The 26,207-nt window shown below is 36.3% G+C and overlaps 1 protein-coding gene across 1 annotated transcript; it reads left to right on the forward strand.

The window, feature by feature from the left end:
• Window positions 1-54: 54 nt before the first annotated feature.
• LOC139121376 (shieldin complex subunit 2-like) lies at window positions 55-26,106 on the forward strand. Its single transcript, XM_070686199.1, has 19 exons — window positions 55-355; window positions 2,668-3,693; window positions 4,215-4,255; window positions 5,102-5,164; window positions 5,319-5,388; window positions 6,094-6,180; window positions 7,138-7,248; window positions 8,163-8,252; window positions 8,469-8,519; window positions 9,096-9,132; window positions 9,887-9,984; window positions 11,109-11,243; window positions 11,655-11,691; window positions 12,275-12,335; window positions 12,743-12,805; window positions 22,351-22,433; window positions 24,403-24,475; window positions 24,693-24,761; window positions 25,241-26,106. Exons 1-19 carry the CDS (start codon window positions 226-228, stop codon window positions 25,406-25,408), a joined length of 2,493 nt encoding a protein of 830 aa, XP_070542300.1. The 5' UTR covers window positions 55-225; the 3' UTR covers window positions 25,409-26,106.
• The last annotated feature ends 101 nt before the right edge of the window (window positions 26,107-26,207 follow it).

The following is a 26,207-nucleotide window of genomic DNA, read 5'->3' on the forward strand; positions in this document are numbered from 1 at the left end:
CCCGGGAGACGATAGCCAATGAACGGCGAGATGAGTGTACCCGGAAGGAGTTCAGATAGATGCACTGACAAGCTGAGAGGATCTCACTGACGAGCTCCTGTACTGTCTGAGAAGAATTTCTGTCCATCCTGTTTGCTCGGCTGCATTAATTTTTGCTTTGCTAAAGATAGCCCTTCATGTGAAACAGACAGATTGCAAGTTTTGGAGTTTTTTTTGAAATACACGATGTCTGACAGAGCACAATCATCGTTATGCGCGCCAACCGAGAAACGATTGCTTCTGTTCATGGGGCCGCCTTCACACTGCATTGGTAACACTTTGGAACCCACGAAACACAGGAATAATGAGCACCCAGGTCAGTAACAAATAGTATATGGTGTGTACTTTCCGAAACACATAGGACGTGGTGTAGGTAGAAACACAGACGCTTCGCGAAACCCCTATCTTACATATTGCTTTATTGTTAGTCCCGCGGACGAAGTCCGGCGGGGACTTATAGATTGGGTCCCGTCTGTGCGTCCGTCCGTCCGTCCGTCCGTCCGTCCGTCATCAACAGTTTCTCAGACACTGCTGAACCAATTTCGTTCAAACTTGGCACAAAGGCATAGCATTATGACCTACAGATGCACGTCGATTTATTTTGTGATACGATCGAATTTGGCCGCGAGGCGGCCATTTTGTTGCGATTTTTCATGTCTTTGGACCACAACTCAGACATCCTTGAGCAGATTATGTTCAAACTTGGCACAAAGGCATAACACTATGGATGTCAAATAATTTTGCGATATAATCCAATATGGGCGCGAGGCGGCCATTTTGTTGCGATTTTTCGTGTCTTTGGACTATAACTCAGACATCCTTGAACAGATTCTGTTCAAACTTGGCACAAAGGCATAACACTATGGCCTACATGTGCATGTCAAATAAGTTTGCGATACGATCCAATATGGCCGCGAGGCGGCCATTTTGTTTGCGATTTTTCGTGTCTTTGAACCATAACTCAAACATCCTCAACTGATTCTGTTCAAACTTGCACAAAGGCATAACACTATGGCCTACACATGCATGTCAAATTATATTGCGATACGATCCAATATGGGCGTGAGGCGGCCATTTTGTTGCGATTTTTCATGTCTATGGACCATAACTCAGACATTCTTGAACCAATTCTGTTCAAATTTGGCACAAAAGCAAAATAGTATGCCCTTCATATGAACACCGATTTATTTTGTGAAATGATCCAATATGGCTGACAGGTGGCCATTTTGTTTGCGATTTTTTCATGTCTTTGAACCGTAACTCAAACATCCTTGAACCGATTTTGTTCAAACTTGGCACAAAGGCAAAGCACGTACTATGGCATGCATATGCATGTATCAATTAACCTTGCGATAGGATCCAATATGGCTGCAGAACTGCCATTTTGTTGGAATTTTGCATGTCTTTGAAGCATAATTCAAAGGTCATTACACCCATTTTGTCCAAACTTGGCACAAAGATCAAGCACTATGGCATACATGTCAATTTACTTCGTGACATGTTCCAATATGGCTGCCAGATTGTAAATTTTTTCCAATATCTCTGCCCGATGGTCATTTTTGGATTTTTTCATGTCTTTGAGGCTTAATCATATGCAAATATTCCTTAACCAATGTTGTTGAGACTTGGTACAAAGATAAAGTACTATGGCATACATATGCATGTCTACTAATTTTGTGCTATGATCCATATGGTCAAGAGACAGCCATTTGATTTCAATTTTGGTGTGATTTTTTTATGTCTTTGAAACATAAACATAGGTCACTGTCCCTCAATGGACTGATTTTGTTCAAACGTGATACGAAGATAAAATACTATGGCTGCATTCTTGTGCACATTAAATTGTTTCATTATATGATCCAAAATGGCTGATGGCTGATTACAACAACATACCCAATCCCATAGCATTTCGAAAATTCCACCAAACCATGTGTATAGTATGTGCCGTCATGACACTAGAAGCGGTGAGGGCATCGTTATGTGTGATGTAATCAAAAGTTCCTTCAGTGGTCATTACCGGCAGAGATGAGTCATTTATTGAACGTTCCTCAGATTACTTCATTATGCAAGTCACAGGCCTGATGCACCCGTTGCATCAATGTCATTCCACAGCGACCTAGACCACAGCTACCTAGACACCAAAGATTATAACAAAATGGACAAGCGGGGACTGTGTCATCAACGATGACTTGTTTCACAAGGGTTTCGCGAAACTGCGATCGAAGCGCCTGTGGGTAGAAGCTCTCGGTTCAGTTCACCCTTCTACAGACTAGAGCTACGTACATATTTCGGGCACAATGTATTTGGAGGGACTGTGTTACAGAGTAATAAATTGCCAGTAGCTGTAATTTTTGATGATTTTTTCACCCTTTTTTTTTCAGATGTCTTGTTCTATTCCAAAGTTGACATGTAGGCCAACAGTAAAAAATTTTGTATCCGCCCCAAGGCGCATTCTACCATGCAGTTTATTGGCAGTATACGCAAATGTTTCCAGTAACTGATACTGGCAACATACTAATTATTTCATCCAAATTTTCATTTTTCAATGCACTTCAAGATGTCAATGGATCACCCTTTCAGCTTTCTCTTAGTTTATTTTCCTTACAATTTGTACTTGTTTTTTTTAAGCGGAAAGCCCTTGGAAAAAGCAGAAGTTTTCCATAAAGAAAGGATTGATTTGTGAGGACAACCAGCATAGTAACAGAGCAGACAGTGCAATGATAAGAGATGGAACAGCATTATCAGATGAAAGAAACGATGATGACGATATAGACTCAGCATTGCTACAACAATCAATCCACACATACATGGACTTGACTTTCTTGAACTCGATACCAGAGGCTAATTCAGCTGTGGATGACAGTGAAAAATCTCAGAGGGATAACCCAGATAGTACAACATGCAAATCAGATTCAGAAATGGGAATTGACCAAAGAATCAAGAAAGTTCCTCCCAGTTTGCCCCCAGAAAACTGTGGCTGCCACTCTGAAAGCAGTGTCAGCTGTCACTCGTATGCAGTTGAATCTATGGCTTTGCAAACGCAGTTTGACCTAGTGGAAATTTCAAGCCAGAAACTTTTGGCAAAATACGGTCTTGTAGCTGATAGTCAGTGTTCAAGCATTGACAGTGGAACGGAGGTTGCAAATAGTGTCCATTTGTGCAGTCACAGCAAAAACTCTGAACATACCAGTAGAAGGAAAGAGGATGATGATGAGGAGGAGGAGGAGGAGAGTACGACAGAAAAAGATGTTGGGGAGAGAAAGCACATCAATACTGGTTTATGCAATGTAAGTCAGGACCAAGGTCATTGCCAAACATTGAAAACAACACTTGCATCTAAATCTACTTCTTGCGAAATTGCTACAAATGACAGTGCAAGCTGGTTTGATCAGACGAAGGAAAGGCAAGTGCTGAATGAACCATGGAAGGCAATTTCAGGATACTTCAAAGGAAGTTCCTCAAAAAGTGAGAAAAGTGCACTACAAAATCAAAGAAATATCAGTGCACCGGTGCATCCAGGGTCAAACCGTACAATTGACATATTTCCAGGAGATCTCACAAAGAAGACAGCAAAACAGAGACTGACAATAAAATCACTGGCAGAGTGTAACAAGAAAACAAAATATTGCAATATCTGTGTAGCAGTTTTACAAGGTAAGGTTAGAAAATGATGAATTTACCTCTTGGACAAGTTTACTTTCAGATATGAGACAGCTGTTCTATCTTCCAGGCCTTGCACTTTCACATGTTGTACTTGGACTTTTACCATCTCAGATAAATGACTCGGGAACTTGGATAACATTTCTGCTGACCCTTAACGTGGTACATACCGAAGTATTCACTTTAAAAATGACTTTAGAAGCCCAGATCATGAGATAAAAACACCATTCTTTTGCTTAATGCACAATGACAATTACATGTAACTTCAATTTTCACCAGTGTGTTGGCATATAACCAAATTGCCATCAGTTTGTTTGGAGTGCTAAGAAATCAACAGCACCTATCTTTTCATATCTGAAAGTATGATTTATTTTGTCCAATATTTTACGTATTAAAGTCTTATTTCATTCGCCATCAATAACTTAGTTTGGTATCTTTTGTATAATTGAAAGAAATTTTTCATAAATTGTATACTGTATTTTTTACGTAAACTTATTCTGTGATATTTTTGGCAGCTCTACCATCCAAAGAAGTCCTTGTGAAATCTGGAATTAATGTGAGTATTATGATGGTGAATTTATATATTGTTTGCTTCATTTACAAAGTATTGCATTATTTTGACAAAACTAATGTGTATTATATTATAGCTTTGCCAATATCAGTGAATTTTGTGATGTCATACCCTCAGATTGTTACTGATAATGTATCCGATTATCCAGCATTGTGACCCAGATGTTTTCTGCACCTACAAATTCACTACGGCATCACCCAAACTGTAAAATAATAGCAATAATGTACCTCCTCCTAGTCCATAATGGACTCAAGCAAACTTTGCACTCCATCATGTACTGTACTCAGCTTCGCCTCATAGATTATGTCATGCAAAGTTTGCTGTCTTCCATTATGGGCTGGGAGGAGGTACATTATTGCTTAAAATATTTAGTGTTATTTATCATGAACCAAGTTACATCAACCTTTAAATGTTTGTAATCACCAATGAGTAGGCAAACCTCAATATAAAATCAAGCCTCTGTTCACTTCTTCAAATGCTCCGCTGAAAATAAAATTGGTTGTATGAGATCTTCAGTTTTAGTATAGCTCTCTTATGTGACTGAGCTATTTGTTATCCTTCTTTAGTGAGGCTAGTAACTAGAATGATACATCTTGTGTCAAAGATGTTAAAACACAGTATGCTTCTCTTAAGCATCCAAACTATTCATGGATTGAACATTTATTGTGACCGTGCACATTACCTTCAGATAATTCTGTCTTTGTGTCTCTGCTGCATCACTTCTAAATTAACATTGTTTGTTGAAATGATACGTACTATTAAATCAAATGAATAATGACAAAAATTGCTAGAGCAACTCCATGGTTCAATCACTATTACTGCTATTTTCAGGCAGGACAGTATGTGTCATTGGCATCACTTCAAGTTGCTGATTGGACTAAAGAGTGGGTAAAGGTAAGTCAAATGTTTGTTGTTTCTTTCCTCAAATAAATATTGGTAGTGCACTTCCAAAAGAGAAAATATTAGCCAATTTTTCATAAATTCATACTCTAGGAAAAGATTACCATGAACATAACTCAGAATATTTTGTGAAATTATTCCTTAACAGGTGACATTATGGAGGAGAGCGGCTGATCTTGTAGAATATGTTCAGCCAGGAGACATAGTGATATTCAAAGGTACCGTATACTTGCATGATATTGTTTAAAGGGCCTGTAGCCGTAACTTCTGATGAGTTTTTTCACTATTTTTCTAGTAGCTGTAACTTGAAGAGTGTTTTTACAATTATCTGTTTTTTATGTCAATTGCAAGTTCTTGTTCTACCAAAAGTATGTTTAAACATCAGGGTCTATACATGTACAATAACAATGCACTGTTAATGTTTCATTCGAATTCAAGTCCAGACCAGAATTCACCTGTCAAAAATAGCAATGTAGTCTATACATGAACTGACCAAGTTGACTACTAAATACTGTGTATCTTAATATGCTTTGGGGAGTAGAACTGTAGTTGATGTGAAAAATGAAAACACTGAAAAAATCATGAAAAGTAACACCTGCTGGCTCTTTAAATTGAAGGACACAAACAAATGTTCACAGTAAACTTGAAGTGCTCAATCATAATTTGCATCAATTTTAAAGTTGTTGAAAACATTAACACAACACTTATGCAAAAGTTCATATATCAATCTCTAAAAATTGATTTTGTAAATAGTAAATTAAACTACCAGAGGATAATGGGTATTTAAGGAAACTTTCCTTCCTGTGAAGGGTTATCATTATTTAACCATTTTCCATAAAAGTTATTTGACAGAAGCCTGTCAAAAGCTATCATGTTCCCTCTTCATAATTCATCTATTTCATTTCACTGTATTTTATTTACAGATGTTTCTGTAGATATGTGGAGAGGGGAGTACTTCTGTCAAACAACGTACAAGACAACTGTTATAAATTCAGTACAGAGAGAACTCAGTGAGTATACAACAACTTGAGAGTTGCAGAAACCACGTTAATCCTTGTTTTTTAGCCCCGGCGGGGACTTGATTGGGTCCCCTCCGTCTGTCTGTCCGTCCGTCTTTCCGTCAGCAGCCGTTTCTTTATTATCACTGAGCCGATTTTTTTCAAACTGTATGCAAGGCTAAAGTACTGAGGCATACACATGCGCGTCAATTTATTTCGCAATATGATCCAATATGGTGGCCATTTTGTTGCCATTTTTTCATGTTTTTGAGCCATAACTCAACTATCCCTGAACCTATTTCATTCAATGTTTCTACGCACATAAAGTACTATGGCATATATATGCACGTCAATTTATTTTGTGATATGATCCAATATGGTTGCCGGGTGGCTATTTTGTTGTGATTTTTTCATGTTTTTGAAGCATGCATATATATATAACTCAACTATCCCTGAACAGATTTCATTCAAACTTGGTGCACAGTCATTGTATTCTAGTGTGCATGTGTATCACAATTAATGGTGTGAGCGGGGACTGTGTCATCAGCCATGACTTGTACATTTTATAGTCACCCTCCTCAGACCTGGAATTGTTGTAACCTATTTTTGACTGAGCCAAAACTTGTTGTAAATGCTGGTCAATCACTAGGAAGTAAAAATAGACATGTTTTGAAACTTACATTGTTAGCTTACTGAGGTGATTTACTAATTATTGTCACATATCATCAGTATTTCATTCATATTTTATCTATCTTTTAAGATGTAAGATTTACTATTGACAAGTGTATTGAGATCACTGTTTTATTTGGCAGTAATGTTGGCAACATATTTTGATTATTAAAATGAAAAAGTATTTAGAAGGTAGAGTTTTCAATTGATGAAAACCAGTCCATATGATAATTTGTCTTTGCCCTGCTAAACATGTTATATCATTAGCTCCCTTTCCCAATCATTTTGCATTACCATCAGTGAGTGCCGCTATTGATATGTCATACCATGCTAAGTTGTTAGCTTGGATGAAGCAACACCATCCGTATCTGCTGTCAGTGAGAAAACCTAATAGAAACAAAATACCACAATGTAAGTACATTTCTTTAGTATGATACACATATATACTATTTTGTCCATTTGTTGAGAGTTTTGACCCAACAGCATATCATCTAAATCATTTCGAAACTTATGTGCTAACTATATCACAACACTTTCATGATATGTGAGTATTATCAAAAATCCTTGCCACAGTGATATGTTGAAATGTGTACATTACACTTGTATCAGAATTAACCCTTTTGGTGCTACAATCAATTTTTGTCACCTTTATAAAATATACCCCTGTCAATTTTTGTCAGATTTTTGCCAAAATTTTGATGAAAAAGTGTAGCCAACGAAATGCGATGTCCCATTGATCCAAAATTATCAAAAGAATTACAGAAAAATTCATAAAATTGGGTAAAATGTTGTACTAAAATTTTGCTGGGAAAAATTACAGCACTCAAAGGGTTAACTACTTCTGAATCATGATGATGTATTCAGTTTATTAACAACTTCTATTTCATACATAGCACATGTATAATGTAGGAGAATGACAGATACTACTACATGACAACATGTGTAAAGGTACATCACAAGAAGTGAAGGCAAAATTACAGTACTATGCCATGGATAGACTTTATATCCTGTTGTAATTGATATAACTATTTCTTCTCAGTGTCTTATATGATATAACTATTTCTTCTCAGTTGAAAGCTGACATTTTCTTTGCATTATTGCCCTTGATGTGGAGCTTATGTTTTATGAAAAATGATCGCGAACAAACTCACAGAATTGACTAATTCTGCAACTTTTCATCACATAAATTTTGTGTATTGTTGGATCTGTCAATCTTAGGTGTAATGAGCACAACACAGTTTTCCATGTTAAAATACCTGCTTCAACTACAGTGTGTACTTAGTTTTGTTTTCAAATAGTTGGTCTTAACTTTATCATTTCTCCAGCTCATGTCGGTTTTGTCCCAATCAGCAAAGTAGAAGTTGACAGTATTGTCCATGTGAAAGCCAAGGTGTCCAGGATTGTTTCTTTAACTGGTAAGCTCTTTTACTTTCAGTAAATTTAAATTGTCCCAATCACCCAACACTTCAAGGTTTTGACAGTATATGAACAGTAGCAATTTCTGCATCATTACTTTTGAAAATTAGCAACTGGCATTATTTGGATATATGTATGCGTTCAGGTCATGATGTATTTTACCAGTGATAACTTACTTCAGCTATGAGGATTCTTATATTAATTTAAATCTTCAGACACAGCATTGTACAACTATCAAGGTCAAGAACAGTCCAAAGTTGTCATTGGTAAGTGACACAAAAAATGGTAGAGTTGAAGTATCGTCTTTGAGGTGATCAATACAACATCAGTCTGTACCATGAAATTTTTTCATTGAAACAATGGCAGAGTTTGGTCATGACATGATACTCTAGCAATATTGAAGAATTTGTAGAAATGAAATCAAATCTTTCGTTTGATGGAACTTTAAACGCTGCCATAACTTCTTTACAGTCTTGAAGGCCTGTCGACTGCCATTGAATGTGCACTCTGACCTCACTGAGTTTGTAATGCGATAGAAAAGGGAAGTTCATAAGATAATTAGATAGGGGCATTACAGTGTGCAGTTTATATTTTCACACTACGTACACAATGTTCTAGTGATTCAAAGATACTTGTAACAAGATTGTATGTTGGCCAATAATACACTCGGTATTTTAGATCTGAGTTGCAAACGTACTGATCATAAAACCAAATAGAAATGTATCTATTACATGATTACATCATAAATGTATCCATGTACGTGTACATAACATTCAAGGTGCCAGTTGGCCAGTGATGTCATTCATTATAATCATAGTGTACATTCTTTTCCACAATGGCAGTACTGGAAGACAACAAAAACACCATTGATTTGACTTTGTAAGTATCAAGTTGAAGTTCGCTTTATATCAAGCCAAATTGCGCTGATCGCAAATGATGTCACTGTTCTCTCTCATTAATATGCATAAATAAATATTTGTCCGCATTTTCCACATACACGATGAAAATAAAACCTGCGAGTGTTAGAATGGCAATTTAGCGTCGCACTTATTCGTATGAATTGATGACTGAGACTACAAGCAGCAACAACAGCCAAGCATACAACGACAAAATTTGTCCGAATTTCAGCATATTTGTCCAAAAGTCGCACGCGTGCAGCTGTATTTAGTAACAGACCCGAAATCGCGATCAACGCTATTCGGCAGAGAGACAGATTATGATACATGATGTATCCACACCGAAAGAAAGACGTGAGCACAAACATACAAACAGTTGGGGTACCTTGCAGTAAATTAGTCTGACTTTAATGACTTTGTACTTGCAAACTTGATGTGGTTGGTGGCATGCTGAGAAATTCAGTTGCTGCTCTTAATGTCTGTACTACGTAGATCAGAGTTCATTCACCTGACATTAATGTGGGGAAACATACATGTAAGGTGCTATGCATCCAACACGTAAATGTGATACCCTGTATGTTGACCTGTACATCACTTCAACATACTGTGAAGTCAACATACTGGTACTTCAACCAAGAAGTTTCAAAATTCACAAAATCAACCAAACCTTGACAATGTGAGCATTGCATCATTTTCAATGATCATTTCTAATTTTCATCCTTTCATTCGTTTGTAAGATGGGGGAATGCATGGCATTGGAAAAGCAAGATAGAAAAGAGTGTCGGTCATTTCTGCAGGTTTTACCTTCTACAAGTAAAGTACAGCCCAGCTAAAGGTATTTCATTGATAGTTCTTTTGATATTTGATAAGACATATACAGGGTCCATATGCTCCTTGAAAGTCATTGAGAATGACTTTGATTCCTGGAAAGTCCCGTAAAATGGTACATAAAAATAATAAATTGTAAAATTTAAACCTGGAAAATGGTATTTTGGACCTCAAAAAGTCTTTGAAAATTGCTGGAAAACTGCTTTGAAAATTGCCTTGAAAGTCCTGGAATTTGAGTAGATGGACTTTGCAAAGATACTACTAAGCATTGATCAACTTCCATTCAAATACCAATTATCACAAACGATGCTTTCTAAAATTCTATTCACTCAGATTAAGTTATTATACCTTTCCTTTTAAACACTGAAGATACATCACAATACTAAATTAAATTAAATACTGAAATGAGCTATAACAGTACTAACTCTAGTTTTGAAGTGGTATAGGATTTTCATCATGAAATTTGTGTACAGATGTTATACCATACCAGGGAACATTGCTTTAAATGGTAGTTTCAGAGATTCACATCTAGCCCTATTTGTCTCTTGGTTTGGTTCAAATCTTGAAAAAGTGCCATACTTGCAGCTAGAATAGATATAAAATTCTCCTAGCACATTTCAATATGCTTGACAGAATGCATTTGATAGTTTTCGATGTTAACATAATGTATATTCTTGTTTATAAGAAAGGTATGGCATTTGAGAACACAGAAGCAAAATTCAGTACCATTTCTGAATGTTGGATACTTCCATTGGCCCTTTTTAGAGAAATTAACATTTACTATCATCCAATGTGCTAATTACCATGGTAGATCAGTATCTAAATCAAGAACATGATCTGTGCATTTCCAATATCTTGATTTGGGATCACAATCAGTTGAAGAGCTGACAAATTGTGTGAAAGAACAAATGTATGTTCCTCGAATATTGAAGCAATATTTTTAATATTAAACTACCTTTTATTTTAATCTCAAAATTAAAATCAGATTTTTTCCACTCCTACAGTATGTTAACTTTCATCGTCTGCTACAAATTTCACATTCAGAGGCTAGTCATATCCTTAACAGACATCAGTGTCAGTAATACAATCACATACTTTGTAACGTAACCAAAAATTTTCATTTTTCAACAGGATGTCTTGAGTTTCATACAACTCCAAATTCCAGATATGAAGTGTGTTCTTTACTGGAAGACAACCAGACTGACCAGACGACACAGCCAATATCACCGTCATCAATCAGAGAAATCATTGTCAGTAAATTCACAGGTTGATAACAAACTTAAATTCTGTTTTGTGTAATCAATATGATTTCTAATTTTCATTTACTAATAGTCAGTGTCATTGTCTGGCTCAGTTTGTGTTTATATTTGTACTCTTGTTTCAAGCCAGACAAGGTATTTTTTATCCTTCTGCCACTTTCTGATTACAGTGCACTGTGTATCCTGTGTCAGGTAGTGTTCACGCTATGTTCCAAATATATATTTTAACTTTGGTCCCTGAACAGAAGGACCATTATTTAAAAGACTGTAAAATGCTTGTTGGTGCACAAAGATGCCTCATACTGACTTCAGCATAAGAAATCATGGTCCTTTGTGTGAGTTGTATATCTGCTCCACATTGAATAGTTTACAGTTATGACTCCAGACTGATACAAATATTTTCTAACATTGATTGTAGGTCTGGCTCAGGTCAATGTCAAGGTGAAAAACATCAGGTATTGTATTGGCTCTTTGTCAGAGCTGCTCATCTGGAAGTTGTCCTACAAGGCATGCAGAGAACAGCAATTCAGAAACTTGATTCAGCCAATGATTTTATTTCACTACACTTTCATTGCAGCCTGTTCGATGTAATATCTGTTTGGTCAGGAAATGCTTTTTACTGCAAGAAGAGATATATAAAAAAAATGTGCAAAATTTTACCATGACTATCCTGCAAAGAAAGTGATGATATTTTATGTGGAAATGGCCCACTGTTTCCTCAAACAATGAATGAACAGTTAAAAACAATAGAGCTTTTTTATGTCAACTTGTGTGACGGTTAAAATTCTTGTAAGTTTTGGTTCACAAAAATTAACAGAAGTTCACTATGACCAAACAGTTGGAAGAAACCTTACATACAGCTGTAAAATGAACCAAAATATGTATTTTGCATGTAATAGTCAAAAGGTACACAAATAAGATTATGGCCAAGTAAATCAGACTACACATTTTTAATGTTGAGCTGCAGCTGTGCTCCAAAGTCCATACATAGCTGTATTTCTAGATACTCATACAGTACCTGTTTTCTTGTTCTGGCAGGTTGACTGCACTAGATGGTACATGTCTACAAGTCAGTGACAGTGATAGTGCAGAGGACTTGGTGAGTTTTTAGAATTGGGATACACAGGATGTACCCAGCAGACGGACACAAACTGTAAAATTGCTCAAAATCAGAAATCTTTGTAATTAAAGATTGCCCAAAGGAGTGTGTCACATGTTTTAGAGAATGATAGTTTATGATCAGAAATATTTTTTTTTGTATAATTTTTCACAAATAAGATTCTGTGTTTCAACATGCTGTGGACTCAATTTTCGAATCCCAAACATCAACATACTTTTCATTTCATTCATTTTAGACAAAGCATTAGTACTCAATAGTAATAACCCTTCAACAGTATCATTCTTCTATCATTGAAATGAAAAACAGCATTGGTTTGCATTAGCTCCAGTCATGAGTGAAAGTTTACACATATTGCATTTGACATTGACCTCTTTTACTCTGGATAGGTCAAAATGTTGAGTAGAACACAGTACACTGGATGTAAGCACTGTAAAGCCCAACTCACTCAGGTAATGTACACTATACCATGCTATGTTGTGGGATAGTATGTTTTATGCATGATTTTCTGACCGATTGAGTACATCATTGTCTTCATACAGTGTAGGAAGATCCAAACTCCATCAGATATAACCCAGTCTTTGGTGACAAATATTGTAACAGAGTACAATATTATCGACTTATCAACAGAGCATCTCTTTCTACATGAATTCAAATAATTTTATGGTATTTCTTGTCATAAGCATTTGTGATTGTCAAAGTGCTCACCATTTAGACAATTTGTAGTTGTCATATGGCTTGTATCTCACAAGGCACTTCAGCCTATTAGAAATGAGTTTTCTTCCCTGGTGGCATTTTCTGCAGTCTTGGACTGGTTCCAAGCAGTTGGATGTCCTAGATTGTGTTTTCAGTGGCTTTGCACACCTCGATCCATTTTTGGAAGGGGAAAACTGAAAAAAGAGAGTGTATCTGAGTCTTGTTCTGTGCGTATGAGCAGTTTTCTATTTCATATGCAATGAGACCTTTTTGAAAGATAATTGTGTGCATTCTATATCAGACATTCATTTGATAGACTTTCATGAACTTGTGTGTAGGAGACTGTCAGGGCTTCTGTCAATGACAATGGAGTAATATAATGATTATGAAACAATTAAAGTTGTGAACAACTCAGAAGTTATTGACTTTCTATTCTTCCATATCAATTTATACTCTCTTGCTGTCATTAGCAGCTGATTTTTTTTTGAAAAGTGCCATTCAATTTGTCAAGATTGCAAACACCAGACACTTCTATATGATTTTTTACATTGTTTCTGAGTTAATTCATCATTCTTACATTCTGAGACCACTCATACTTTGGTTGCTAACACAGAAATGGCAACTGTCCAACTTAAAAGTGAGAAGTGAGATACATTTCCTGAAAATGTCATGTGAGGGCAGTCTTCAATCACACTGACAATTTCAACATACAGGTAGCGGTAACCATTTACCACTTACAGATATAAACACTGCTCATTCTAAATTTAAGAAGACAAAAACTTGTTGCTTGTATTCAGTCACAGCTATGCAAGGTTGAGAAAGCTTATTTTCCTAAACATTTTCTTTAATTGGCTTTGAAGATATGTTACAGTGCAGATATTAACTCAGGGGGAAAAAAGAACATTTTCAATTTTCACAAAAAATAAGCCGGCGAAAACTTCATTTATGCAAAAAGCTTCAAATTAAACCCCCACAAGTGGTAGACCAAATACATATTGCAAAAATTTGAGAGTCAGAAGATCTGTCCCTGAGGTGTGTTCTACCATAACAGAATGTAGGCGGAGCCTCCCTTTAAAAGGGGGCCAACCTATGGCGGCGTTCATTGTGTAAGTGGACACCAAACATGTAACATGAGGGCACACGCTCCAGAAAATGCCACTTTTTAGTTTTTTCCGACCGCAAAAATGCTGACAGACTGCCAAGCGGTCAGCACGAAGCTGCTGCCGATCGAACTCAGTGGTTATATTCATATTCTAACGTGACTGGAAGACGTTTTTAAGGAAATTCGAGTGTGGTGCTGGGGAATAAATGACCATTGGCAATTTGAACCGACCGTCAATCAAACGGTTATATAAGCTCTGTTTGCAGGATTAGCAAAAGGTGACAAAAGGTTGAAATCAGTTTGTGTAATTAATGTTATAGAAATCAAACATCATACTGGCCATGTGTTTGACTGGGAGGAGAACTCCACTAATGCAAGAACCAGGGATTGAAAAGTGCGGCTTTAAAGGCAGGGGGAGCCTATAAATACCCCCTATCTCCCTGGGGATTCATAATCCAACATGAGTGGCACATGGTAACAACGTCAACGAATGCTCCCGAAAATCTGGATCTTTCAACAACCATGGTGTAAATTAAAGCACTGTTCCAACATATTACGTTTTGTGAATACTTGTGGCATCACCCTGTTGGCGAAATTCTCTCATTTTTTCCATTTTAAGTTGATTTTTTATGCCAAAACTGCTTCGATGCTGTGTTCGAAGCGTCCAACGAACAATAGATGAAAGCATTCAAACAGCTGCCAATCACGAGGGGACGCGCAAAGGTGCAAACGATCAAACATTTGTTGTGTACATCGGATCGATTACGATGTCAACAATGAATAAACGATTCTTACTACTGAACGAAAAAACTTGACCAACGGTTACTGAACACGCGCCTCAATGAATTCAGACACAAACGGACTACTTCACGGTTTCAAGCAGATTGCCTCTCCCTTTTTGTTCGTTGATATGTGTACCTGTAGGCCTATGAATGGGTGATGTGTGTTGACCTGCAGTACGATATTTTACGATAGATCGCCTTTGGAAGTATGTTGTGGCATAGCCCTGCGTACGATGACGTGTATTCCCGGCGTTATACGGCCTCCCACCACAGCTCTGCTGATTACCATGGACAAAACCGGCAACATGCGGATCCAATTTGGACGGAGCACGAAAAACTACTTTCTAACTGTTTTCCGCCGAAATCAACTCGATTCCGATCTACATGTATGCAGCCTACCCAAACCACTCAACCGCTCACAGACTGCGAAAAAAAATGCTCTCGTGACATCCAAAACCGTTGTTTGCTCGCGATGCACGGTCAATGGCTCATGCAGTGGACGGGCATTGGATACGTTCATGCCACGATTACATGTATACAGGTGCCCATGAGCTTCATTATTTCCTGTAGGGTCGGGGCGATGAAACTAAATCGTGATTGATTCATCTCTGTCGGATTTGACCAAAAGAGACACTTGACATAGATTATAGCATCAAATGTTGACCGTTCAGACTGAAACATGATAAAAGATCTGAAGATCGCCGTGATCGGTGATGTCGTTCTTCTCTATACGTTTTTCTGAGCTAGTTTTTTACTAAATTGTTCGAGTATTAGCCGACGTTTTTTTGAAAACTTCATCAACTTTTCTTTCCCACCAGGGCACAACATACCTTTTTTACTTTCATGGTAACCTAGGATGAATTAAATCGCAGATTAATAGACTCTTATGTTCTTCCTCGATTGTCTGTGACTGATTTTGCTATCTCCATATCGATATTGCGTTCGCACTCGGGTGTCTTGAAACTTACGTCATTCACTGAAATAGTTTTCGGACAAACTCAAGAAATTCGACAACTACTAACGAATAGTCGGCAAAATTTACAGAGACAAGCAATAATAATTATGGTCATTTTACCGTCTTTTTTACCATTTTTGCCGTCTTTAGATAAGCGGACTCGTTTGACGGAAGCAGTATATAACGATCTGAGTTCCCATATTTTTACCCTACCGTGTGAGTGTAGTATTCGAATGAGTGAGATCATAATCTTACGCTGTTCCGAGTGGTCTGGAGATTTTTTATAATATACAATAAATTGACCTTATCAAAATTATTGTTTTACATTGCTTGGATATTGATACTTTTCTGTACGTTTTGACTGTTGATTTGAAGTCTTTTGATTCTCCATTGGCAGCAGCACATGTACGGTTACAACCGCCATGTGATGACCAGAGTGTGATTGTAAAGTTGTCGGGAAGTTGTTCAGAAGAAAAATCATTTTGTATTTAGAGGCTTCAGTTCGGGATTTTTCAAGATAAACAAATCATTATACATTTCCTACGTCTTTGAAACGGGGATTACGGTAATGTGATGAATGTGATGAAAATTTTGTGAACGTCTTTGCAATGTGTTCCCACGATGAGTGTGAACTGATTCTTTGTTAGTAAAAATCGTCAGAAATGGTCCAGTGACCGTGATAAAATAAACACAGATGCAAAACCATTGCGAGGAAGATAGTAAGAAATTCACATTGCAATATTTGCTGTCGTATTTCTCAGCAGGAATAATCAATTTTTACACGTTGTGTATAAGATCAGCAAGCAGGTGTTCGGCGGTCAATTGCTTCTATCATAATGATCTTGATCACAGCTATTTGGCGAGAAGACAGCGGGTACTTATAATCTCGCAAAATTATTGATATCATGTCTTTGTGTTGAAAATTTCGATCGGAGGCAGCTCAAATCAACAGCCGTGATATATTCGGAATCGTGTTCTCACTGGACACCGAACTACCTGCTATCAACAGTACGTTATGTACCATCGGCGGTAACACATTGGTCGTAATCTTGTCTAATTCTGCCCCGCCGTTTGTACAGTCCAGAAATTTCAAAGCTATAGATTTTTTCACCCTGACATATAATACAGCGACCTTGCACACTAATGATCATTCCACTGTTTCTGTTGGGGTTTGTTGGTTTTTTAATTTGCTCCGTGGCCCCGGTAAGATTTTTTCAACACGATACACAGTTTGAAATTTTTTCAAGGTAAATTTAGTATATTCCCAGTTTGTGGGGTAAAGTTTTCTGGAGTGAAAGTTTGAGTTGACGCTGATAGAGTAGACGTCGAGCCCAGCATAGTTGACTGGGACCCGGTCGGTTTGGGGTCGTTTAGTCCAGAAACCTGCAGCAGAGTTCATATGATCACCGTTCGGCATTTGGGTGATTTTTTGGTCAAAGTAATGCAGTAACAATGTACGCCAGATTTTTTGTGTTGTTTTTGTCACAACTGTCATGTGCGTATACGGACGGTTTTCGATTAAAAATGGTAGTAATATCCAGTGCTCGTAAATGCGTGCAAAATTTATTCAGTGACTGTTTACGCAGCAGTCGTAAATACGACTAGGATTTACCACTACGTAACAACTGTAAACACAGCATCAATAGTCCATACGAAAATTTTGTGCTGAATCGAGGGAGATAACAATTGCGGTAGAAAAGGTCAGTCCATCATCCGTCAAAGTTGTTGATCGAAAAATCTTCACTGAGCGCCAACTACATGAGTGGCTGTTATAGTTGTACACGTAGTTCTGTGGGCTTTCCGCTGTCACTTGTTACGAGCTATGTTCCAAGTGCGTCAAGCTACGAATATTGTCATGTACTGAGTTACAGAAATCGGTGAAGTACTGGGTACATTGATTTTGTTCAAAACCACTGCCTGTTTGTTCCTCGTGTTGTTTTTTGTGTCCCTAACGTCGACTGGCTGAATGTGAACTGCAAGTTTTTTAGTCCCCACGGACACCGTCCGGGGGGACTTATAGGTTTGGTCATGTCCGTGCGTGCGTGCGTGTGTGCGTCCGTCCGTGCGTCCGTCCGTTCACGCAGATATCTCAGAGACGCCTGGAGCGATTTCGTTCAAACTTGGTACAAGGATAGTACCTTACCTCATACAGATGCACATCGATTTGTTTCACAATGCGATCAAATTTGGCCGTGTTAGAGGACTTTTTAGTTTTCACCTCTATAGACTCCCATGTATAAGGCAGTCCATAGACTTCCATGTATAAGGCAGTCCATAGACTCCCATGTATAAGGCAGTCCATAGACTCCCATGTATAAGGCAGTCCATAGACTCCCATGTATAAGGCAGTCCATAGACTCCCATGTATAAGGCAGTCCATAGACTCCCATGTATAAGGCCAAGAAAAATAAAAATTTAGTTTCTCATGGTATTCATATTGCAAAAAGGATGCAGTTACACAGTTTTTAGTCCCCAAAGATAAAGTCAAGGGGGCTTTTAGATTGGGTCATGACCGTCCGTGAGTCCATCCATGAATCCATCTGTTCACACAGATATGTCAGACATTTTGACAAAATGTCACGTGACCTCGGTGACCTTTGACCTCAAATATACATATTTGTCCATAACTCAGGAACCAGAAGTCTTAAACCTTTCATATATGGTATGATGGGACACCCTATGACACCACATATTGTACCTCATTAATTATGTGCATATCTAATTTTGAGTGAGCCAATAGAGCTAGAGGTCTGATTTTTGTATATATGGATAACCTAGCAATAAAATTTTTTTGACAAAATGTCACGTGACTCAAATATACATATTTGTGCATAACTCAGTAACCACAAGTGCTACATCCTTCATATTTGGTATGATGGGACACCTTATGACGCCACATATTGTACCTCATCAATTATGCACATATCTAATTTTGAGCGAGCCAATAGAGCTAGAGGTCTGATTTTTGGTATATAGGGATAACTTAGCACTACAATTTTTTTGACAAAATGTCATGTGACCTCGGTGACCTTTGACCTCAAATATACATATTTGTCCATAACTCAGGAACCACAAGTGGTACACCCTTCATATATGGTATGACGGGACACCTTATTACGCCACATATTGTACCTCATCAATTATGCGCATGTCTAATTTTGAGCGAGCCAATAGAGCTAGAGGTCTGATTTTTGGTATATAGGGATAACTTAGCAATACAATTTTTTTGACAAAATGTCATGTGACCTCGGTGACCTTTGACCTCAAATATACATATTTGTCCATAACTCAGGAACCACAAGTGGTACACCCTTCATATATGGTATGATGGGAGACCTTATGATGCTTCATACTGTACCTCATTAATTATGCATATATCTAATTCTGAGCAAACCCATAGAGCTGGATGTCTGTCATACATATGCACATAGATTTGTTCTGTGATAAGATCCAATAAGGCCGCCATGTGGCCATTTTATTAGGATTCTTTCATGTCCTGAACTACAGCTCAGACATGTATCAAGCGAATTTATTAAAGAGGATTTTTATCACAGACCTAATGAAGAGGACTCTATCCTCTCTGAGGACCTGTAATCAAAGTACCCATTAACAAGTGGGGACTGTGTCATCAACGATGACTTGTTGCTCATGTGTTGACACACGTGGGCATATGTCGCAGCGATGTCTGTCTGTCTGTCTGTCTGTCTGTCTGTCTGTCTGTCTGTCTGTGTACTCAATATCTCAAAAACGGCTCATCAGATCAGAATCAAATCTGGTATATAGATTCAGTTTGCAAATGGCAAGAACTGATTAGTTTTTGGTGGGTGTGGCTTGCTTACTTTTTGCTCATTTGCATAATTAATGATTTTAGAAAAACTGATATATATTGACAACGACTGCACACAATTTGATGAGATTCGCTACAAATGTTGATCACACCAAGATATATCAGCTTTGAAAGATATTAAGGGGTGACCTGAAAGATAATTACTAATTTGCATGTTTAATGAAATTTCCTAATTAGGAGTATATATCTGGATTTACTTGATCAAAATTGACAAAACTTGGTATGCATATTGAAGATACTATGATTTAACGTTATTGAAAGTCATTAAGCATTTTACTTCATCCAAATCCTAATTTGCATATTTAATGACCTTTTGAAATTAAGGCTATATATTTGAAGTTACATGACCAAAATTGATGAAACTTGCTTTGTACATTAAAGATACTATGATAGAATATGATTAAATGTCATTAAGCATTTTTACATCAGCCAATTCCTAATTTGCATATTTTATGAACTTTCCTAATTAGGGGTATTTATCTGAATTGACGAGACCAAAGTTGATGAAACTGGCTATGTACATTAAAGATACTATAATAGAACATTATTGACAGTCATTAAGCATTTGAAGTTTAGCAAATTCCTTATTTGCATATTTAATGAACTTTCATAATCAGGGATATTTTTCTGTATTGACAAGACCAAAGTTGACGAAACTTGCTATGTACATTAAAGATACTATGATACGACATTATTGAAAGTCATTAAGCATTTTTACTTCATCCAGCTCCTAATTTGCATATTTAATGAATTTTTGAAATTAGGGATATATATTTGAATTTACATGACCAAAATTGATGAAACTTGCTATGTACATAAGATACTATTACGTAGGCTAACTTTATGAAAAGCATTAAGCATTTTTGCTTCAGCCTATTCCTAATTTGTGTATTTAATGAACTTTCCTAATTAGGGATATATACTTGGATTTATTTGATCAAAATTGGCATAACATGCTATGTACATTGATGATTATACCAGGTTATATCAATATTGGAAGTCATTTTGCATTTAAGTTTTCATGTCAGCTTATTTATAGTTTGAATATCTAATGAGCTTTCAAAGTTTGGAATATATAGTTTGAAGGACTTGACCAAAGGCAATTACACTTGCTATATAAAGTGGTGATACAATGACAGCAGTCAAAGAAATTAATATTTTTTTCAGCTAATTACATATTTCAATACTTAATGACCTATAGAGTTAATCTGTGGTGAATTATGTTCATTATGTTGATCATAATACTTTCAATGAAGTTGCAAACATGTGGCAAAGATTCAAATTTACACATAGCTGCAATATATAATGAAACACGTGAGCATTTACAGTTCATATCTGGTTAGGACATGCATATACATGCCAGCTATCATCCATCGGGGAAGTAAGTTTGGCTCATGGATTTTTATTCATTATAGCAATTTAAATTCTAAAAGTCATGTCATTGTGATGAAGAAATCCATTTAGTCATATATTTGAACATTATATATCTAGATTTTTTGAACATTATATATCTAGATTGAACATGATATATCTAGATTGAACATTATATATCTAGATTTTTTGAACATTATATATCTAGATTGAACATATATATATCTAGATTTAAAATATTACTGTGTAACACACTGCTTTTTGTTTTCTAATTCATTCATTTTTCCCCTCAAGAGCACAGTTTCCTTCATTGTATGAAACAGTAAAATCAATGATTTTGTTCGACAGTAGAATCATAAACCGAAGAAAAAGGATGTACCATGTACATCAATAATTAAATTGGTTTCCTTGTTCATACAAGCAGTGAGACAATTTCATTCAAAAGAATATTTAGTCATCTGGTCACGCTGATTTCTTCCTTCTCAGAACAGCTTATCGTACAAGTTTTGTGATTTGGCAAGAGAAAATAATAAACTTCTTCATATTTTTGCAGGGCAAGACAGAAGAGCCTGCTGGCAAACTTATTTGAAATTATTCTTTACAACTTAGCAAATTTCCAAACAATTTTATTACATTTTATTGTTCATGCCAAGTCACTGTAAATTCATATCACCTTAGATGAAAACAAACATTGAGTGATATTCATGACAAAACTATTGAATGTGTAATTGAACAAGAAGAATACATTCACTTAATACATGTTTTATGCACTAATAAAGATTGCAGTGCTGAAGAATTTTGATTTTGCTGCATTTTCAAATAAAAATTGAAAATTGGAAAACGTAAACATGGCTAATCCATGGAATAATTCTTTAATTCCCCTAGTTTGATATTTTTCTGTTTCCCTATATAAATATCTAAACTGTAGCCTTTGGCTATCTTTTGTACAAGTTAATGGCAGCACTTCTCCAACCAGCAATCTTACAAAGCTGATTATCCGTTTTAAACTTTTAACACATATGGTTACAGCATGCTAGCAAACAGCATTGTGTTTTTACAATAGTCAAGCATACAATATGGGTTTTCAATTATTGCAGAAAAATTGACAATATTGTGTGGGAATTGTATGAATTATAAAAAAAATGGCTGCTTTCTCTATGATATTCAGACAATGTGTCACATCAATGGAAAAGACGGGCAGTGCTATAGAAATAGTCATTGAAGCATTTTATTTTTCCAAACAGGATGCAAATGGCATATTTACAATGTGTTCACAATGTGTACCTGCAGTCAACTGTACAGAATCATCACTCAGCCAATGTTTCAGGTATGTTTTTTAGCTACTATAGACCATAGTCTATAGAAGCTATTGGGATGGGTATCCGTCCGGCGTCCGTCGTCAGTCTGTATGTATGTATGTATGTATGTATGTATGTATGTATGTCCGTTTGTGAGGCGTCCGTCCACTCAAATATCTTGAGAACCGCTGTACTTACTGATTTGATATTTGTTGTGTAGATGAAAAATATGATTTTGAGAAACTGTTTTTTTTAATTTTTTGATATTGTTGAAAATAGGCAAATTGATGCCAAAAAAGGTGTTTTTGGTAAAAAATCTTCTTCTTCATAACCGCTGGTCAGACAGCTTTGTTATTTGGTATACAGGTCCCTAGGGGTAACCCAACTTAGATTTGTTCAAATTGTGATGAAATATGCAAATGTGTATTTTTAAGGAATTTTTTTGTTGTTTTTGGTCAAATTTGACTTACATTGTATGTAATTCTTGTACTGTGTAAACCCTATCAATTCACCCAGAAAAAAAATAATTAATATGATTTTAAATAATTGAATTAATTAGGAAATCATCAAAGCCAAAATTATTTAGTGTAGAATTATCAGAAAGTTCAACTTTTATTGACAGTTCATAGTGAAATGCTTACCATCTTGGAGGATTAAAACATGTAAAGGCAACTTTCCTGAATCCCAACTTTGACATATTCTGAACCGTCATTATTGTGCCCTGTATGTTATCTAAAAGAAATTGCTCAAAATAGTCAATAGAGATAGAGATAGAGAAAGTTCTAATTTCCATTTATGGTTGACTTGGTAAGGATAAAATAAAATTACTTTTTGAGGAAAAAAATAGAGTGGTCAATTAAAAGAGTGGTCAAAGTGATAGGGTTTTTATGGTAAAGCTGGGATGTAAGATTCCTCATGTGCTATTTATAGCAATTATCAATCTGTGTAAACAGTGCAATGAAAGTTACATGATTCCTTATAATGCTTTTGATGACCTTGAAGTTCTTAAGTTTCAAACATTTGTCTCTTCAGTGTGCTTTCTCTGAGTATGTACAGTCTCAACTTATTCAACAGAACTCACTTACAATGTTAATCAAAGATATCCACCTTCTTCATCAGTACATGTGTCACAAAGGTTATTCTCTACATAACACAGCAGAGCTCTGTCAACTGTTGAGTTGCTTGTTCTTTCAAAACCGCTGGTCAGACAGCTTTAATATTGGTTTACAAGTCCCTAGGATGACCTAAGTGAGATAATTTCATACAGTTAGGAAATACTTAATTTTGTATCCATGTCTATAGTAGCTTCAGGAACTTTGGCCCTATGTTTATTTTATGCTATTCTACATTGCAGTATTGTGTCTTCTCATCGTCCATTTGTAGTGTAAACTCTTGCAATAGCACTGTTTGCTGATACAGGTTTGCTTACTAAATATAGCTGCACACATGCAACATCGAACACTTCTGCTTAAAATGTGGTAAATTTTTACATCCGGTTGTTGCAGCATGTAGTCTGAGCCATTATCATGTCTTTCTAGTGTGAACTATAACATTAGCTGTCACTGATTAAGTTGTAGTTTTGCCGTTCTTCAATGAGTAAAGTCCAGACTTGTAATCTAAATTTGCAGACAAATATATTACAATGACATAATTTGCAATTGGGTTTCCTGTAAATAACTAAAATTCCAAGGAGAAAGTTCACATGAGATTATCAACTTGATTCTAATTTCAATTTTGTGTTGGGGTTCAAATACTGGTTTGTTTTTACTTTCTTAGTTCCAAAACCTCTTGGCACATTCAGATCATAGCTGTTTAACGACTATAAAATTCAACAGATTAAAATTTTGTAGCATTCCAGGGACAAGAATAAAAGTACTTTGATTAACAGCACCACAAACTTTATGTACCTTAAATCATATTTTACAACATGGATTTTTTTGAATATTTTTACATTGATAATTATGCAAGCTAATTGAGATGTTTGTTTCAATTCAACAGAACTATGGTTTTCAACATTGTCCAAGAAGACTACTCTTTGGATTGTGAAGTTTCTCCAACATGTATCAGTAAGGTAAGTTTGAAAAGTGAATATAGTGCAGTACTTTATGAATAGTTTTATTAGGATTCCATTTGTCAATTATAATATTTTTAGTGTCTTTGTCATAGATGGTCAGACAAGTAAAGAGTAAACAAACAAACAAACAGAGTTTATTTTTGTTGTGGAGTGCTATGCTGCCATTGTCTGTCATGACATCACATTGATTATTTTTGGTGTATCTTGTCATCAGGAAATCCTTGGTTTTGTCTCCAGCAACCTAAAGTTTACTGTGAGCTCTGATGGAGTGACTTCAAGCAAGGTAGGTCTGAAACTTATCACATTTCTGATGGCAATATTGGAAGTGATGTAGAGGTGATATATTGTTCTGAACAGTGACCTGACTTCATGTCCGCACAGAGCACCAATATGTCAGTGGTTATAACCATCAGGTCTTTTGATTACAGCTGTCTGCTTCATTGCCAAATTTAATCAACTCACAGCATATGCAGATACAGATGGTTCCACACTGTACTGTAATCAAACAAAAATTTGCATATCTTTATCAGGTGGCATCAGTTCTATTCATATTGTAGCTGTAGTACCCAAATTACTCGCAGCACAATTTGACCATCTTACTCTGATAATATCTCATATTTACCGGATGTCTCATGTCTAGTGAGTACAATATAGCTGACAGTCAATTTTGAAGACATAGTTTTGACATTCATGGTAATTTACAGCTATAATTGAATTCATCATACATTGAATACAAGCATAGCTTTTTCTTTTTAATTTCAGCTGTGTACAGAAAGACTTGCTCAATTCTGTTTCCACATACTTCAACCATCGACACACATGAGATGTATTCTACATTGCTACACGTCATTGGATGAAAACAGCGTTGCCCTAGAAAGATCATTTCGTTTGCACAAAGTAATCAATATTCAAGAGCCCAGCAACATGTAGAGCAGTGACAGTCAACTACGGATTGCTGAATTACCAGATTTGAAATACTGCTGCGGATTCATTTTTGGTATACTGATAGTGATAGATTGTCTGCCAATAGCCTCAGAGTTGTCACCCATTGGTTGTACTGTATCCAGTACATCAGCAGAAGATCAGTAGTTCTGTCAAGTTCCTCTTGACCTTGACATTTCTTCCAACTTCACAGTACTATCACGTAGCATACTGTTATTTTAGATATAGTTGATTTGATCCCTGCACATGACATACCGTATATTCAACTCATGTTATGTGGATCTATACGGAGCCGTAATTTTCCGTGATGATCTTGACACAGGGTTTGACACTCTAGTCTCTAGCTGCAGAAAATTAGAGCACTCTTTAAGTTTTTAAAGAAATTTTTCCAGAAGGTGAGGTATAATATACTATTTTCAAAAGAGATGGTGCAATCAGAAATACTGGTAGTTTCTGATGGTGCAATATTTTTACGACACAAAACAACATGCACGACTTTTGTTAACCACAAGTGATTTTCCAAGATTTGCAATTTTGCCATGATTTTCCAGGATTGTTTACATTTTGGAACAATTGATGAGAGTAAACACCTTGCAATAGTATTGCACAGCGATGTTATTCATATCATTTACTCAAAAAAGGCTGATGTTGGATTTATTTCCCAATAAAATATTTTTTAAATCAAACTGTAACGCATTCCAATAACTTGTCATTACCAATTAATTTAAAGATAGTACAATCTATCTTGAGTAAAATACCTTCTGTTGTGCAAATAATCACATGAATC

This window comes from Ptychodera flava, chromosome 21 (genome assembly GCF_041260155.1).
Source record: "Ptychodera flava strain L36383 chromosome 21, AS_Pfla_20210202, whole genome shotgun sequence".
NCBI lineage: Eukaryota > Metazoa > Hemichordata > Enteropneusta > Ptychoderidae > Ptychodera > Ptychodera flava.